The sequence below is a fragment of the Trichosurus vulpecula genome, chromosome 6 (assembly GCF_011100635.1).
Source record: "Trichosurus vulpecula isolate mTriVul1 chromosome 6, mTriVul1.pri, whole genome shotgun sequence".
Taxonomy (NCBI): Eukaryota; Metazoa; Chordata; class Mammalia; order Diprotodontia; family Phalangeridae; genus Trichosurus; species Trichosurus vulpecula.
This window is the reverse complement of record NC_050578.1, coordinates 186,974,904-186,994,378: the sequence shown is the minus strand read 5'-3', so window position 1 is coordinate 186,994,378 and position 19,475 is coordinate 186,974,904. Positions and strand designations below refer to the sequence as shown.

Sequence of the window (19,475 nt, the reverse complement as noted above, 5' to 3'; positions counted from 1 at the left end):
CTTACTCAGACTCAGACACTCAAAGGGATTTATGATCTCACTGATGTGAATATTCCCTGCAATGATTTGGATAAAAACCCATTTATACCTGACTATGCTATGCCACTTTTATCTGTATCATTCCATAACTTTGCAGAATCAATCAATTAGCCAATAGTTAATAAGTATTTACTAAGTACCTGCTATGTGCCAGGCACTGTGCTAAGTTCTAGGGATACAAAAAAAGGCAAAGAACAGTACCTGCCCTCAAGGAGCTCACCATCTAATGACTTCAAGGAGATTACAATCTAATAGTTACAATCAACACGCAAAAAAATACATACAAAGCCAAAGAGGGTCTACTAGTGTTCTAGGATCCTTCCTTTCTTTCTCCTGACATTGCAAGGATACCAGTGGAGTAGTAGAGTTGTCTGTTGTCTACCTGTTGTTCCTCGATCTTGCCACATGATCACATCATCTTTTTTTAGATCATTCATTTCTCTAATGACATTCTTTACTCTAATCCTTATTCAGAGATCTTTATTTATTATATTTTGTAGCCTGTTCACAACTCTCAAATATGTATTTTTTCATTGACCTTTGAGTAATTCTTATTTTAAATATTTTGGAAATTATGATGTGCCATGATTCACAGCTGCACACCAACACTGATAGAATGCTGGCATTCAAAAGCTAGGCTTTTGTTTCTTGCAGTATTTTGGGATCATTAAAAAGGGCTTTGTAATTTCTTAAAATCAATCCAGCTCATTCATCCATTTGTTTAATTCAGGGCTTTCCTTATCCCTTTGTACTGTTTGTCCAAGAAAAATATCCTAATGGATGAGCGCTATAGATTATCCATCTAACTTTATGACAGAGTCTGGACAATAGACATTCTTTATCCATTTGTTTTTTCTTATGTAGATGGTTAGATCAAATTCTTTTGACTTTAAATAGATCTCTTCCAGGAGTCTATGTGGTGTTCTAGAGCTTGATGCATCTAGCACAATGCCATATGTAAACAGGAGAACCTGAAGGAACTTATTATACATAGGGGGTGTATTGGGTATTTAGGAGGACTAGCATCTTTGGGGTGAGGGCTTGCCAAGCCCTATTCATGGCTGCTGATCCATCTTTGGTGTCCACCTGATTCACCCAAGTCTCACTTGTGCCTCTAAAAAGTTGTAGCATGAGAAGAGGCCACATCCCAATGAAACTATCTTGGCAGATGGGCTAAGCCAGGTTGAGGGTAACTGAGGCCTAAAACCTGTTGGTGAGTTAGAGGGATGTCTACCCCAAGCATATGAAGATTTTTCCTGGCAGAATGGGTGGATGAGAACAATTTTTTTTCCAGCATCAAAGATGTCAAGGTCATTCACTGAATCCTCAGCCATCACCAGTCATTCTGGCTTTTGTCTTGCTACTGGACTTCAACGACTCAGGAAGAGAGAGTGAGACTGATGATTTCTGCAACTCTATGTCACTTAAATCTAATTCATGAGCAAAGCAACACACCATCCATAGGGAATCCCTCTTCACCTTGGTCTCTGTGCTAAACCTACTCCACAACAGAGGTTTACCTATTTGGCAAGCATATATTTTTCTGATATATGCTTGTGTCCCACTTGATGTTTATGATCATTGAGTAGTCAAACAAGATTATCTCTGTTGTTATGTATTTAAAAAAATTTTGATATATGTTGATGCATGCTCGGGAGACATTTTGTTGGGAGAGAACCTTTAACTAATCAAATGCTTTTAAAAATAATCAACGAAATGCAGCAAGATTTTGTATTCTCTACAGCTTTCCAATTGTGTCAAGATGTGGCATACTCTGGATTGTTTTTTTTTAAATAAAGCTTGCCTGTTCTCTACTAATATCCTCAATGGATAAATATACACTTGATGATTCTTGTCAATTAGGCACATGGGTTCATAGTTGTTGATATTCTCTCAGGAACCTTTCTTTGCTTTTAATAAATAGCTATTCCATTCTATAGCTGATTCTTTATTATTAATAAATCCAGGAATGTTTCCCTCATGCCTTTGTTATTTTCCCTTCCTTTAGATACCTTGGGAACCCATCTCCAAATACCCTCATAACTAGGTTGCCTCCAGCTCAGATCCTCTTTGTATACTAGTTCTAATCCTCACCTACTCCCACCTTTGCATCAAAGTAGATGATGATTTTATTTGGAGGGTCTTATTGAAGTCTTTCTAGAATTCCTCCATCTCTTTGTCCTCTGCAACGGATGTTGGTGCTTGAAATGAAATTATGCTTGTGGAGGGATTTTTGTACATACTTATCATGAGTGCCACAATACCAGATGACCAAACATTCTAGGAAATTATTTTTTTTTGTGAGGATTACTTGTGACCTCATGATAAAGCTAACTCTTCTCTCACCTTTATTTACCTCTCCTGTAAGACTGAATCTCTTAGTTTGGATTAACTGGGACATGATGAAAGAGGTCCTTCTACTCTCTGCTCTGGCAAGAACCACATCTTGAGTATTGTGTTCAGTGCTAAGAGTCATATTTTAGGAGGAATGTTGATAAACTGGAACAAGTCCAGAGAAGCCCAGTCATGAAGGTGAGAGGACAGGAAACTGCACCATATTAAGGATAACTTCAAGGAATTGGGTATGTTTAGATAAGAAGAGATGACTTGAGGGGGGCATGAGAGCTGTCTTAAAGTATCTGAAGGCATACTATCTGGAATAGGTATTCTATTTGATCTATTTGGCTCCTGAAGGCAAAACTAAGAGTAATAGGTTAAAGGTATGTGAGGGCAGATTTTGGTTTACAGATAAACTTCCTAAGGATTAGAGCTGTCCAAAAGTGAAACAGGCTGCCTCTGGTCATAGTAATATATATTACTGGAGGTCCTCAAGCATAGGTTAGATCAGAGCTTCCCAAACTTACTGGGCCTACTGCCTCCTTTTCAAAAAAAAAAATTACTCAATGTCCCCATGGAAATCTACTTTCTTGAACCCTTTAATGTTTTTTTTAATTTTTTTTAAATGATGCATCTTAAATCTAATATTTTATTGTAAATTTGTATTTTTCCTGCATTAAAATTTTGATGGTGCAATATTGCAAACATGTAACCATATAATACATATTGTAAACAAGTCATCAAACACATACATATTCTTGCTGATACAAGCTAGAGTTTCCAACAATGCCCAACAGGCTTGCCTGTCGGCACTTGCTTGCTAAGACCTGTCAGTGGACTTGACCATTGATAGGTTATAGCTTGCATTTTAAGTGTTTATTTGGAAAATAATATAATTGCTATGACTTTAATTCTGTTACACAACAGATGAAACATGTACAAATGGTTTTTCAAAATTTTCTTCTCTTCTTCCCTTATGCTTCCACTGACCCTTTATTTTTATTCAATGCTCCCCAATTGCACCAGAGGCTACTACCACCCCCCTGGATTATTCCAGTTCCACTTTGGGAACCTAAGGGCTAGATGCTCACTTTTAGGCATATCATAGAGGGCATTCATGTTTAGGTATATGTACTAGATAACTCCCAAGCTCCCTTCCAGCTCTGGAATTCTGTGATTCTAATGTGTCTTACTCTCTTACATTAGTATTATAAAAGGATTCTCCTATATTTAGGAATTATGTATCAAAATGTGAGTACTTCTAATAAAATATGGGCATTTACTTGATAAATAGATTTGGCATGTTCTGCTCAGTTTTTGAAGCTAGTTCAAGAGAAAATTTGAAAAAAAATGATGTGCTGCTATTTTGTTGCATCTTCCATTAAAGTCCTAGCCTAACTTGCTCACTGTGGCATTGAGATGAGTCAGTCAGTCAATAAACATTTATTAAATACCTACTATATGCTAGGAACTTTGCTAAGCACTAGGGATACAAAAAAGGCAAATAACAGTCCCTGACATCAAACTGTTTACAAGCTATTAGGGGAGACAACAAGCAAATATGTATAGAGGATAAATAGGAAATAATTAACAAAAGGAAGACTCTACACTTGAAGGACTCAGTAAAATTTCCTGTAGAAGGTGGGATATTAGTTGAGACTTGAGGGAAGCCAGGGAAGCAGGGAGGCAGAGGGAGGAGACACAGCCAGAGAAAATGCCCCAAGCTGAGAGGTAGAGTGGGATTGAAGAGGACATAGTGATGGTGGTGGGAGGGAGGCTGTAGTAAGATGTAAGATGACTAGAAAGAGAAGGAGCAGCTACATTATAAAAGGATATGATTTCTTGAAGGTAATGTCAATGAATGAACTGCATATTCTGGCAGGACCAACCAAGTAGGGAAGATGTTTTGCTTGGTGTGGAAAACTCTTTATCTCTTATGAATAAACAGCTGAAGGGATTCACTAGTAGGTTGGTAATAAGGTGATTTTTTTTGCCATAGCAACTCATGAAACTAGCTAGTGAGATGTGGCGTGGTTATAATTTTTGTTCGTGGAATGAGCCAGTCAGTCAATAAGCATTTATTAAGTGCTTACTATGTGTTAGGCACTGTGCTAAGTGCTGATATCAATGCTGATGAAAAATCATGGATCTTTAGAAGTATTGATGCACATTTGAAGCATACTCAAGAATCCATGATTAATGGAGGAAATTATTTTAAGAAGAAGAGTTAGTAATTGAGTTAATGCTTGCCAAGTATATGGATTGTTCTACTCCATTCAGCAGACTGGAAAATTCCTGTGGTGTCAAGCAATTAGAGGGGAATTTCAAGTTGGAATATCTTGAGGATTTTTATGATCACTAAGAATCTGTGAAACTACTAGAAAAGCAGTTAAAAATATCAGATTCTCAATAAATATTTATTAATTCGATAATCTTATCAGATTTTTTCAAGCAAAGAGTATAAATCTGCCTGTGGTTTGTGAATATATCTGCCTAGAGATGGGGATGGAGGTGTGCGGAGTTTTCAAAATTCTTTATAATAATAGTGATGATGATATTATTAGAACCCTTTGAGGAAGACTTATAGAGTCACTCCTCTTTCATAGGTTTGAGATCTGAGGCCAGAGGAAATGAGTAGTTCAAGGTTATTGGCAAAAGAGATGAGAACATCACAACTTTTTATTTGCCAGAAAGTCCTACAGGGAGATGACATCTTCAATAAACTTGAGTTTAATTCTTCCATTTTTGGCCACTTTACCTCTAACCAATCAAGAGAGTGGTTGTCCAGACCAGGAAGGGTCTGGAATTCTGCTAAATTTCAGAGAAAATGGAAAGTCAGGTCTAGGTTCACTACTGTGAGTCTGGTTTACTAGGACCAGACTGGGTCTTTACTGGCCTGTGTAGGGAGGTACAGTATCGATATCATTATCTTACTTAGAAAATATGATATACCAGGTGGGAAAACCAGACTACCATCAGAGAAGGGCCACCAGAATGATGAGGGAGCATAAAACCATGTCAATACAGGCAATTGATGAAGGAAGTTACTATGTTTAGCCTGGAGGAAAAAAAAAAAGAAAAGAAAACTTGGGGAAGTATGATAGTTGTGTTCAGTTATCTGAAGAGATATTCTATGGAGGAGGGATTAGCTTTATTTTGGTCATCCCTATAGGGCAGGATTTGCACTAATGTATGGAAGTTACAGTGAGGCAGATTTCATCTCAATATAAGAAAAACTTCCTGATAAACTGCACTCTCTTAAAGTGGAATGAGTTCCTCATGATGATCTTCAAGCAAAGGCTGAGGGGACCAGCCACTGGGGATGTTGCAAGTAGAATTCATCTTTGGGTAGGGGATCAACAAGTTGATGAGTCCTTAAGGAACAAATACCACTACTTTCTATATTAGGATACAGTACATGGAGGAGTGGGTCTGTAGGAGGTTCACTAGCCATGGGGAGAAGATAAGTACCCTCTCTAGATATCCTTTGCACTTCTGGGGAGAAAGGGATCATTTCTAGCCATTTTGGTGAAGAGCCGAAGCTACCTCCAGGGAGACTTTACGTCAGACATATTTTCAAGTTGGGTATTGGGAATCATAGAACGTATTTAGAATTGAAAGAGACTTTAGGAATCATTTTGGATCTTGACATGTGGTATGACATAAGGGATAGACTGGCAGACCAGAGTCCTGCCTCAGACACTTACTAGGTATGTGACCTTTAGTTTCCTCATCTGTAAGATTGGGATAATAATAGCTCTTATAGAGTTATTGTAAGAATCATAGATTTAGAACTGGAACGGACATCAGAATGCATTGAGTCCAATCCCCATACTTTACAGATGAGGAAACGGAGGCTCATGGAGGGTAAGCTGTTTGTCCAAAGTAACAGAGATAGTAATAATGTAAAATATAAAGTATAACATAAATGTGACCTATTATGATTTAATACATCACCTCATTTTACAAATCAGAAAGTGGAGGTCCATACAGGAGGAATGACTTAACCAACAGTTACTAAATGAGCCAACTCATTACCACTGATTCTGACTCCAGTGCTTTTCCACCATACTCGGGTGAGACCTCTGTATGTTCTATAGTCAAATAATGGACCATTGAAAGCACGGTGGACAAAGCATCATACAACAACTTGTTATTCATTGTTAGAATCCTTTTCAAATACAGGCAACAGGTATAATGAGGGTGTGAATGTACAATGACAACTAACATTATGGAATACTTTTGGGTTTTCAGAGTATTTAATCTACAGTATTTATTGTTGTTCACTTGAGTATGTGCTACAGAATTATGATCTCCACTTTTCCAGATGAGGAAATGGATAGAGTAAATGGCTTGTCCGTGCCCAACAGCTCACAATTGAATTCTGGCCTCTTCAGGCTCCAAGTCAATGGAAACTTCTGTTTTAATTTTTATTCTTCCCTCTCTTTTGCCCCCCACCCCCACCCCACATTCTGCATAGCACACACATGTATAAATACAATACAAGGTACAAATGTCCCATAGAACCTGCTGTGGTCTTTGATGATATTTACATTCAGTACATGCTTCTTGATGTCATAAGTGTAACCAAATTCTGTTTCCTTTTTTAATCAGGAGGCTGGATGCAGATGGAAAAGGCCCTAATGTCTGGGACACATTCACCCATCAGGGAGGAGATCGAGTTTTCAGGAACCAGACTGGTGATGTAGCTTGTGGCAGCTATACTCTGTGGGAGGAAGATCTGAAATGTATCAAACAGCTTGGATTGACTCATTATCGCTTTTCTCTTTCCTGGTCACGTCCTGTTACCTGATGGACGACAGGTTCATCAACCAGAAAGGCAATTGTTTCTTAAAATAGAAGGTTGCAGCTTTAATTCAAGGTTATTGCTGCAGTCTGGCATAATTAATCAGTGTGCTCTTCTGCAGTGCAGCTCTGAAACTGCAAGTTTGGGGTAGGAGGGGGAGCTGATTATGGAAGATTTTTTTTTATGGGTTTGCATTAGTTGCCTAGTTAATATTCTAGGCTCCTTGAATATTTCCTTCTTAGAGGATGGAATAAGGATTTTGTTTACTTAAGTGCTATTTGGTTATTAGCCTTTGGTGCATTTCAAAGGGATGACATAGAAATGATTTGAGTTACTTAGAATTGTGTGGAGCTACAAAAAGGCATGCATAACTTAAGTGTTATAAATTTAAGTGGGAATTAAAGTTGGGTAGTAATTGCTTGATTTATAGCAATAAGTGCTTTATCTGTTAAGAGGTACGGGTTATTTATTGGGGCCCATCTACTGCTCTTACTTAGCATTTCACACTGTCTGTCTGTAGAACCTTTACTTTAAATAACTTCTTCTTGTGGAGTAAATTACCTTACCTCAGACCTCAGCATTTCGATGCTATGGTAATGATGCCTGTTGGCACAATTGAGAGATTTTGCAGTTAGAAGTTCATTTTTATACAAGGTGATTACAGCCCTGGTATTCTGAAATTGAAGTACTCATAAGTACTCCCAAGTCCTGAGCTAACTCTTAGAAAGGGTAGCCTGGATCCAAAATAATAAAGAGATTAGCAAGGTTTCTATTTACTTTCCACAGGACCTTAACAACTGAACTGAAGTTAGGCAAATTCTTAACCTAATAATACTTTGTGGTTTTGTCTTATTGTTACAGATGGTCACCTTAAGAAGTTAAAAAAAAAACCCCAACACAACACAGCAACTTATTGTCCATCAGCCCATTCCTTTGACTGCCTCCCCCCTATCTCAAATTCCTACCCATCTTCTTAAACTCAAATTAAATGACAGATTTTTCAGAAAAATTTTTTTTTCTGGTTCATTAAAAGATCTTAAATCTTAGAGATCATCCAATCCACCTCTCAACTTCCATCCCCATTTCACAGATGGAGAAACTGAAGCCCAGGAGATGAGATGACAGGTCCAAGATCATACAGATATTAAGCATCAGAGGCAGGATTGAACCCAGGTCATCTGACTCTATAACCAGCCTTCTTTTATTGTACCATGTTGCCTTATGAGATCTCCCAGTAGGGAATTGTCATTCTCCTTTTGGATCCCACATGACACTTTCTATACATCTTTGCATAGATTTCACATGCTTTTATATTCTGTGTCCCATTCTTCTCTCCCCACTCCAGCTCTGCCCTTATTTAGGCAGAAGGGGCAGGGACTTAGCTAAACTCTTTTTCTCTTATCCGCTAGACTATTCCCTAGCACATGACCTGCACACAACTCTTAATGCATGTTTGTTGAATTTCGAAATCAATTAATTCAGTCATAGGCTAGTTGAAGTAGCAGATGGAATGCATATCTTTAAGAACTTCCAATTGAAGAATGTTTAGTAATTAATATATCTATATACTATATATAGCAAGAATTATATAATAATTCATACATATAAAGTTATTTGATCCTTACACCTCATGAAGTAGGTAATATCTTATTTTTTATATTTATAAATATATAAATTTTAAATTATATTTATTTCTATAGGTAACATCTTATTTTATAAATGAGGAACTGAGGCAGAAGAATGGTTAAGTGATTTATCCAAGGTCACATTGCTAACTAGTATCCAAAGTAGGATTCAATCTCAGTATATATATATATATGTATGTATGTATGTATACATGTATATATGTGTATATATGTGTGTATATGTATGTATGTATGTATGTATGTATGCTTGCGCACATACTGTAAGTGCTACTTGATTAGTTAATAAGGAATACAAAAAGGATGAGCAGAAAGAAGGCACAGGACATATTGGTAGGTGTCCTGTTTCCTCTGCTAATACCAAAAGCTCCCTGAGAGCATGAATGATGTCCCAATTATTTTTATATTACTTTTTGCACCTGCCATTAGGGCTTTTCATGCGTCTCATTGTTCAGTCACTTTTCAGTTGTGTCCTACTCTTCATGACCCCATTTGGGGTTTTCTTGGCAAAGATACTGAAGTGTTTTGCCATGTCCTTCTCCAGCTCATTTTATAGATGAGGAAACTGAGGTAAATGGGGTTAAGTGACTTGCCCAGGGTCACACAGCTAGCAAGTGTCTGAGGCTGGATTTGAACTCAGAAAGTTAAGTCTTCCTGACTCCAGGCCCAGCACTCTATCCACATGCAGTTAGTGCATATTAAATTGTTGTTGAATGAATGAATGGGTGAAATTGGTGAAATGTGGATCGCTGCTGGTGTAATTGGAACAATTGAAGCCAGGCAATATTTTTACTGGTGACAATTCAACAACAAATTCATGTTTTCAATTACCACCTACCATGTGGAAGGTGCTGGGGATACAAAACTGAAATAAAACTGTACTTGTCCTCAAGAAGCTTACTGTTTAGTAGGAAGGAAATACATGCACACCAGTGACTATGATACAAGTCAAGAAGTGGCTTGTAGAGAAAACTGGGCAGATAACCCTAAGAAATACAGAGGAGAGGGGCAGCTATGTGACACAGTGAGTAGAACATGGCTCTGGAGTCAGGAGGATCTGAGTTCAACTCCAGCCTCAGGCACTTGACACACTAGCTGTGTGACCTTGGGCAAGTCACTTAACCCCAACTGCCCTGCCTTCCTCACTCCAACAAAAAAAAAATACAGGGGAGAGAGAGAGATCATATTTTAGCTGGAACATTCTAAATGATAACAGTATGCCTTAAGGACTTAGCTTTTGGGGGTTTGACCCCAATTTTTAAAAAGCTGCCTGATTAGTGTTAAACACTTTGTACTGAGTAGGACCAATTTGGCTTAGGTTCAGACCAGCTAGTTTTCAATAAGCAGGAGCTCACTTCTCTTGGGCAGTGATCTGTTGAAGGAATTGGAATGGTAATGCTCAGAAAAGGCCATCCTCTCTTTTATAAACATTTTCTCAAAGAACTTGGGAACAATCAGAAAGCCAAGAAGCACTAGCCTTTCCAAGGGTCCCCCGCAGATGATTGACCACTGCTTTGGAGACCTGTAAAATCCCGTCTTTCCGGACTTGAAGGAGATTTCATGAAATGGAATTGTTCTGCATGCTTTTCTCTTGCAAATGTCAGGTTTTCAGGGCTTAAGAAGAAGAGGCTGGATGTTTTTTTTTTTCTTACTGGCCTCATATGTTGATGTGTATCCTGACATTTATGGTGCATTTAATACGGACTGTATTAAAATGTATTTTTAAGACAAATCAATGAAGGTTTCCAGGAATTCCCTAGAAAAATGGAATCACATATTAAAATAACAATAAAAAAAGGAACTCATAGAATCAAAATCTTAGACTCATAGAACCTTTGAGGTGAAACTGCCTTAGAGATTATCTAGTCTAGTCTCCCACTCAATGCAGGAATCCCTGATACAAGCAGCAGTGAGAGGTAGCCAAGCAGCATTTGTTACGCAGGCTTTTAGTGACAAAGATGATTAAAGTAATAGGATATGGGTCCTTTGAACAAAGGCTAGAGAATAAAATGAAAGGGAATAAGCTTATATAACACCTTCTATGTGCCAGGAACTATGCTAAATGCTTTTTACAATTTCATTTTATAGTTAAAGTAACTGAAGTAAATACAGGTTAGTGACTTGTCCAGGGTCACATGGCTACTATCTCAGGCTGGAATTGAAACTCACGTCTTTTCTGATTTCAAGCCTAGTGCTCTATCCATTGCACCAACAGCTGCATCTAAAAGCCTAAGGATGGTTAATGACTGTCAATGTACAATGAGGATTCTTATAAGGCTTTGGGGAAGGTAGGGGTGGGGGTGGGGTCCAGATCTATGATTTTTTCTTAGCGTAAGGAAGTCTCAGTGTTGATATTCCCTCCACAGACACAGATCAGTAATTCTTTTATAACTTTTATTTTAGAGAATTGCCTGGACCTCTGAGAGATCCATTGATTTGTCCATAGTCACGGCTAGCACATGTCAAATGAGGTCTTGAAACTAGGTCTTCTTGTCTCCATGATCTCCAAGGTGACACCTATACCTACTATTCCTTGACCCTTCTCCCCTACTCCTTCCCAATACCCCTGAGAAAATTGCAGTGTGGTTATTCTTCATGCTCAAAGAGGATAAAGAAGATATGGGCTTGAATTAAAGCCAGAGAGATTTTATTGACCATTGGGCTACAGAAAGAGATTACAGAATCTCCACCCTGGGAAATCTTTAAGAAAAGAATAATGAATCATTCTCTGTCCTGAATGATTGAATATCGAATTGTCTGAAATGGGGTCCAGGACCATATCCTCCACTGATGGTTTTTTTTTTTCATTCTAGACATGTGAACAAAAAGATGTTTGTTTTACAAAATGCATTTATTCAAAAATGTGTTTGTAACAAAATTGTACTAGCCCCAAGATATAAGTATAGAGCCCTTTGGCAATTCTGTATCACAGAAATAGGAGGCCCAAGAGTCATCTACATATTTATCAATATTACCTATAGCAGCCTTGAAAAGAAATTCAGAATGCTTCTTTCTCAGCCCACAGTCATATGAAAGAATTTCTACAGTACTGAATTTAAAAAGTTGCAGAATAATTCATAAGTCCCAACTCCCTCCTGTCATAGGCCCATACCACAATTCCTCTTCTGAGCCAGGATGAGTAAGCTTTACTCTCCAGAAGTAAAATGCTCAACACTGTGAAGTAAATTATTGACTACCAGATACGTTGTTGCTTGGAACAACTTAGAAGTGAGAATTTGACTTCCATTGAATATTTTATTTACCTGCAATTCATCAAGGGATAAGGACCATGCTAGAATTTACAGTCAACAGGCCGGTTAACAATATATGTATTGTTATGCATATTCGATCTTGTTTTCAGTGGAGATTTGGTTGTGGTAGGGGGAGGGAAAGGTAATCAAAGTACAAATGAATGTTCCTGCCCTCTTGTAGCTTAAAGCCTAGTAGATGGATATGAGATACATGCAGATAACTATGATATAAATTAAGATATAATAAGTATATCAGAGAGGAGCAAGCAAAGTCCTGTGTAAACTCTGAGGGGAAGATCATTACTGACCAGGGGACTTTAGAGGAGATATCATTCAAGCTGGTCAGTAAAAGATGGGCAGGGAAATAGCAGGTGAAGAATGGTTAGGAGGGTGTTCCAGGTACAGGGAGCGCTTTCACCCCTTTTTTATACCCAGGATTTAGAGCTGGAATGGGTCTTGGGGGGCCTTCTCATTTATCTCCATTTGATAGAGAGGGAGATTCAGATCCAGATACATTAAGTGATTTGCAAAATAGAGATAAATTTAAACAGATGATAAAGTAAGTGAGTGGAAACAACTTCCCATCTTCCACTTCCAAATCCAATGCATTTTTTTTTTTGCCTACACCATGCTGTCTCTCCATCTTTTGTGTCTTCAGGTCATCACAAGGAGTGAATAGGTAAAAAATCTTGTTTAGACTAGTTCGATTTAATTCAACAAATATTTGTCAGGTACCTATTGTGTACGAGGCACTATGCTAGACAGTAGACAGAAAATGAAACTCCCTGCCCTCAAAAAGTTGATATTCTGTTGGTGGGTGGAAGATAAAAGATACCATCTGTTCAGATAAATGTAACTCTGTCCAGTGCCTCAGACTTTGGACTAATGTGAAACAGGTTCTATCCTTATGGCTACCCCCACGACAAGGAGGAGTTAAGTGGTACAGTGGTAGAGTGCTAGCCCTGGAGTCAGAAGAACCTTAGTTCAAGTCCAACCTAAGACACTAGGTTTGTGACCCTGAACAAGTCACTTAATGCTATTTGCCTCAGTTTCCTCATCTGAAACAATGAGCTCAAGAAGGACAATTTTCTTTGCCAAGAAAACCCCAAATGGGGTCATGAAGAGTTGGGCATGACTGAAAATGACTCAATAACAACAAAACTCCTAAAATATCACTTTCTCTTTGGTTCATTATGCCCCCACCCTAAGTTTACACTAAGAAGTATTCAGGTTGTAGCATACGGATAGGTTTCCACAAATGTTAGGAAGCTATAAAAATGTTCAGGATAACAATGTCTGTATCTGGTATAGAGCTGCCTTTATTCTATCCCACAGAGAATGCCTTGTTTTGAATTGCAATTGTCTTAGAAATTAACTCAGACATGTTTTAAATGATTTTTTTTCCTATTCATTTTTAGTCTTTCAAAACCAACCACTATTTTTTTCTCCATCTTTTTTCTTTTAGGAATTGATTATTACAACAAGATGATAGATGACCTGCTAGCAAATGGTGTTATACCAGTGGTAACTCTGTATCACTTTGATTTGCCCCAGCATTTAGAAGATCAAGGGGGCTGGAAAACTGGGGCAATTGTTGAAGTTTTTGATGCATATGCCCAGTTTTGTTTTGGCACTTTTGGGGATCGGGTCAAACTGTGGATCACTATAAATGAGCCCAATACCCTTGCTGCGTTAGCTTATGAAAAAGGTATGCTTGCTCCAGGTTTTCCTAACCCTGGAACCGGGGCTTATCAGACAGCTCATAATATGATCAAAGCTCATGCCAAAGCCTGGCACAGTTATGATTCTTTGTTCAGGAAAAAGCAGAATGGTCAGGTGTCCTTGTCATTGTTCTCCCCTTGGGTAGAACCAGCCAATCCAACATCCGTAGCTGACCAGGAAGCTGCAAAAAGGGTCATGGCCTTGGCCCTTGATTTATTTGCAAAACCTATATTTATCGATGGTGATTATCCTGCTGCCCTGAAGTCTCAGGTTGCTGCCATGAGTAAAAAGCAAGGTTATCCATCGTCAAGACTCCCTGAGTTCACAGAAGAAGAAAAGAGGATGATCAAAGGCTCTGCTGATTTTTTTGCTGTACAATATTACACAACTTGCTTAGCAAAGCACCAAGAGAATTCAGAGGGAGAACCAAGTCTTCTCCAGGATATAAATACTGAGATACTTCCCGATCCATCCTGGCAGGTTTCACAACCAGGTTCTTGGGTCTACGTGGTACCATGGGGTATTCGGAAACTCTTGAAATACATTAAGGTAAATATACACATATTTGTATTCATTTGCATATATGTACATACACACTTGTGTGATATTAGTGGTGGTGTGAGAGAAAATCAGATAGAGAACAAATAAATTTTCTGACTCTAGTTGGACAAAGAAAGCTAGAAGCCATGTAAAAGGAGGTCAGTTGGGACTGGGATCTTGAAACCAAAGAGCAGAAGTTTAGATCTCATGTGAGAGTCAGTCAGGAATAACTATAAGGTAGTGAGAAAGAGAGTGATAGCTAATCCACTCTTTTCCAATTCAATCCAACAAGAAGTCATCAAGCACCTACTGTGGGCCAAAGCAAAAACAGATCCTTTCCCTCGAGGAGTGTAAATTCTATTGGTTCAACTTCTCATCTGGTAGTAAAGTTGTTTTTATTGTTAAGTGTAGCTTGATATAACATAAACACAGAAAACCCAGTTATGGGCTTGCAAGAAGGTTCTTGTACATGGTCTTTTTTCTGGGGGGGGGCATGGAGGGGAAGGTGGTGTGGATGCCTATTTAGTGGTTGAAGGGTAGGGGAGATAAATGAATGTATTTGCTTCAAGCAGGTACACAAATTTTTACAACCCATTTCTAAGACAATTATAAGAAAATGTTGAAGGTGGTAGATTATATAAGCTCCTTGAGGACAGGAAGTAGTTCACTTTTGGCATCCTCAGTGCCTCACACATAGCAGGTGAATAGGAAATGCTTCTAGATTGATAGATAAGCGTGGAGTCAACCAATGCAAAATTTATCGGCCAAATATAAATTTCCACAATCCAAAGAGTTGTTGGAAATGACTTTAAAGATGCTATGACTCTGAGCTCTAAAAGTGCTTATAAGTATTACAAGAATCAGACACTTTCATTTATACCAGATGGCACATAACAGAGCTGAAATGAACATTTCAACTTGTCAGTCATCAGGACCCCTCCTGTGGGGTTACAGGGGATGAAGCTGCTGGCAGCACCAAGGGGTTAAGGAGTAGTTACAATAAGCAGATGCTGATGCAGGGAAGATATTTCAGTCTTCTCATTAAAGTAAGAGTCATTTCACTGTCTTCATGGATATTTGCACAATTTTGCTTTTCCATTGTTAGTCATAAAAGGTCAGCTCGTGGAAAATTAAGTTAATAGGGTCAGTGCGATTTGATGAAAACTAGTTTGGGGGTTGTAGATAAGAGAAGATAGAGGGTAATGCACCTGATTTTATGAGCTTTTTTTACATCTGTTCAGAATAAAACTTCTGCTCTCTTGTTCTAGGATACCTATAATAACCCTGTAATTTACATCACTGAGAATGGGTTTCCCCAGGGTGACCCTGCTCCACTTGATGACACTCAACGCTGGGAGTATTTCAGAGAGACGATACAGGAACTGTACAAAGGTACCATTTGAAATGATGAAAGATCAATTGTGCAAACTTAATATAATTTTCCTATGTGCCTATTTGCATTCAGCAAAGACCAATGATTTTTGAAGCTGAAATTCATGTAAATCAGTATAAAGCAATGTGATTAGGAAGAAGTATTTGGGAAGAAGGAAGGTGAGTCATTTCAGTCTCTCTTCAATCTTCTAGAATAGAATCAAATAGAAAATGAACACACCTGTCGAACTTACTTTGTGAAACTGATCCCAAAGGGGAGAAGAGCATGCTACTTTAATCCCCAAAGATTATCATTTACCCACTCACATATTTGTTTGCATATTTTAATAACCCACATGCCAAGACATAGTCTGACAGATAGACAATGAAAAGGTCCTTTTAATTAAATATTAGAGCAGTAAGCTTCAGAATGAGAATGGAATATTTTTTATTTTAAAGGAATGATCAGCTAAACTCAAGAAAAAACAGTTCTTGCCACTGTGTTGTAAAATATTAATACCTTCTGATGATTAAATTCCCCTGAATTTTCTTCATTGGTAATCAGAGGTAAAAGTGTTCTTATGTTGGACTTTTTCCACTGCTCCCAATAGTTTATCTGTTCCTAGTTATCCTGTGGGTTTTTGTGAGAGCTCTGTAGTATCATAGATTATCACCAGTTCTCGTTTGTAGAGGGCAGGAAATGACTTGCCAGCAACATTTATTGTCTAGCACTTAGCACAGTGCCTGGTACATAGTAGGTGCTTAATAAATACTTCTTAACTAGCTACCACTGATAAAGCAGGGCAAATTGGATCTCCTTGCCTATAGTCTTGGGCCACTTTTGGTGTTAATCAGGAACAAATATTTTATTACTATATAAAGTTGTTTCATCAGTAATATAAAGCCTTTCAAGTTTTCAGTGCAAATAAAGGGGTTTGCTAAAGCATGAACTGGTCATATTTTAGTATGAAATAGTAACTCTGAAGGTTAGTATTAAAAGTGAGTGATGTTGTAGGTGATGTGGGGCCTAGGAAAGTCTGTAGAGGTGCAGGAGACAGGAAATAGGTACTATTAAAAAAAACCCATTAATTTCTTAAAAAGGACATGGATTAAAATAGATAGAGTCCTAAACTTAGACTCGGGAAGAATTGGGTTCAAATTCTACCTCTGATACTTACGTATGACCCTAGACAAGTCACTCTGTATCCCAGACAACTTACTAGGATTTATCTTTTAAGTAACAAACTGGCCATTTCCTATGCTGTTGGAGGGAATTCCTATAGCAAGGGTCATTCATACTGAGATATCAGAGAATGCTGGTGGAGGAGTTTCATCTTATAGTGTATGGGGTCTTTATTCCTGGTTTCCCCTAGTCTTGGCCTAATCTCTGATGCAATTGAGCAATGGCCTGGATGTGAGGGACCACCTTGCTTTGTGACCTTGGCTGAGTTGCACATATCCTGGTGTTGAGTTTCTCATCTGTAAAACAGGGCTGCACAGACTTGCTTCCTTCACAAAGCTCCCTTAAGGCATAGCTGATGATAATGATTGGCACGAATTCCATAAGTAAAAAGCACCAGGTGAACGATTAAAAATAATAACCAGGCAAATAAGACATTAGCAGGAGCACTGTAGGTGAGAGTCTAGCCAAAACCCAGGGAGTCAGATGGATGATGGTTCTGTGATTTCCGTGAACAAATCGTTCTCCCCATCATCACATATAAAAATGGGCTCATAATGACACTAGAGTTGAATCAATGACGTTCTCCTGGAGGTCTTGTCTCTCTCATTAGAGAAAATTCTATTGCACTTAACAGAGCAGTAAAAAAGTAAGCTGATGTCTCCATTTCTTTTGGGGGAAAGGGGCAGAAAGGGAATAAAAAAATGCATTTTCTTTTTAAAAAAAATGAAAAGAGATCAGTTTGAGATCAGGTTATGTTCTCTGTGTTACATAAGTATATTTGAATAGTCTATGAGCGTCTAGACATAAAAAATTCACAAGTTTGAGGATAGATAGATCACCTTCAAGTTATTATCTTTGGCATCTGCACCTTCTTTACAAATGCAACCTTGTCATTTTTCTGAATTGTTTTCCCTGAGTTAGAGTTGGCATGATGCTCTCCCAAGTACGTGTGCATCTCGGCATTTTGCTTTTGTCTTCGTGTAGGGGAAAAACATCTTTGATACAGCACGGACCTCAATAAATTTATGGCTTCATGAGGAAGCTCACCATTGATGTCATAATGTTGGCCCTATGGCTTTTTACAGTCAGAGTTCTGTAGAGAAAGGAGAAGAATTGCCCTACTCCATTATTATTGTTGAAAGGGTTGCCAGGCTGGATAAAAAGTCAAAATGTTGGCAGTAGGAGCAATAATCTGGCAAGTGGGTGCCTGGGATAGCTTTGTCATGTGAATATTTGGCCTGTTTTTGACAGTAGCTGGCATTGCTAAATCTTTAAGTTCCTTAAAAAAATCATAATACTCAACTTCTTTCTGAACTCTCCACTGAGCCTTGATTCTCTTGCGGGCTTTATGTGTACCATTATAAAGTGAATGGGGTTGTTGAGACTGGGCCAGGATTTTTTTTTTTAGTTTTTGTCACTAGAAAGTAGCTCTTTTTTCCTGGGGGTTGAGAGTTCTTGGAAGATGATCTAGGCCCAAGGGGAGATTGAATAGATTGGGGTGGCTCTTCCAGAGAGACATATCTGCACTCACTTGTATTTAGAGAATGAGTGTAGATGTCCTAGCTATTAGGACAAACTGCCTCCTTGCAGTATCAAAGGGATTATGTGGGATGGTGTGGAGAGAGGGGAGAGAGGCACACCAGAGAAATAATTTGGAATTTCCCTTCCCTATGCTTGTCTCCTCTGCCCCTTCTAATAATTTAACTCAGTATTTGTGGAAATTGACTCAGGCATTTGGATAAATATATTGAGAATGGAGGGGATTCCTAATTACAATAGGATAATATGGCATGCTATTATAGCATAAAAAGGATTTAAAGTTAGGACTTGGTGGAAATACTTAGGTATGAAAATAACTAGAGGAAGACAGTATGGTTAGGCTAAGTGGAGTCATCAGTTTCAATAGTTATTTGGACATGAATTGGCATGGGGGGTATCTGATAAGTAAGAAGTGCTTACCCTTAGAAGGACCCCTAACTCTAGTTGAAGAATCCTTAGACACAAAGCAGAGTTAGACATAGATATTTTGAATTCTTGATGAATGGATGCCCTTTGTTATAATATAATCATTACAGTAGATCATCTTTTTGGGGTTGAATAATGAGGATAATAATAGGGCTGACCTGGCAGGGCTGTTGTCTTATTTATCTGTGCACCTAGTATAATGTCTTACACATAGTAGGTGTGCAGTACATGTGCATTGAATTGAACTGTAAGTGTGTAGTGGCCACCTAGTACAGTAGGTAGGATGCCAGACTTGAAGTCCCTAAGAAAGGCACTCAAATCTTGCCTTGAACTCTTATTAGCCATATGACTCTGGGCAAATCGCTTAACCTATCTGAGCCTTCTTTTCTTAGGTAAATTGGGAAGAGTGATATTTGCAATACTCATGGTTGTGAGGGGCAAAGGCGGTGATGTATGCAAGGTACTTTGCAAACCTCAGAACACTGTACTATGGCCAGTCATCATTACTGTCATTATTACTGAGGCAGCCTGGTGTTATCTACAGGGTGTTCCTAAAGTCTGGACACATAGGAAAATTGACAGCAACGTGGAGTAATTGCATCAAGTTCATGTGAATC

At 38.4% G+C, this 19,475-nt stretch overlaps 1 protein-coding gene across 1 annotated transcript in view; it reads left to right on the top strand.

Moving 5' to 3' along the window:
* The window catches only part of LOC118853549 (cytosolic beta-glucosidase-like), a 122,580-nt gene that overhangs the window by 17,376 nt on the left and 85,729 nt on the right, over nucleotides 1-19,475 (top strand). Inside the window, exons 2-4 of the mRNA XM_036763681.1 lie at nucleotides 6,991-7,216; nucleotides 13,543-14,348; nucleotides 15,608-15,731. Coding sequence (XP_036619576.1) covers nucleotides 7,123-7,216; nucleotides 13,543-14,348; nucleotides 15,608-15,731 — 1,024 coding nt within the window. The 5' untranslated portion in view covers nucleotides 6,991-7,122. The remainder of the gene's footprint in view (nucleotides 1-6,990; nucleotides 7,217-13,542; nucleotides 14,349-15,607; nucleotides 15,732-19,475) is intronic.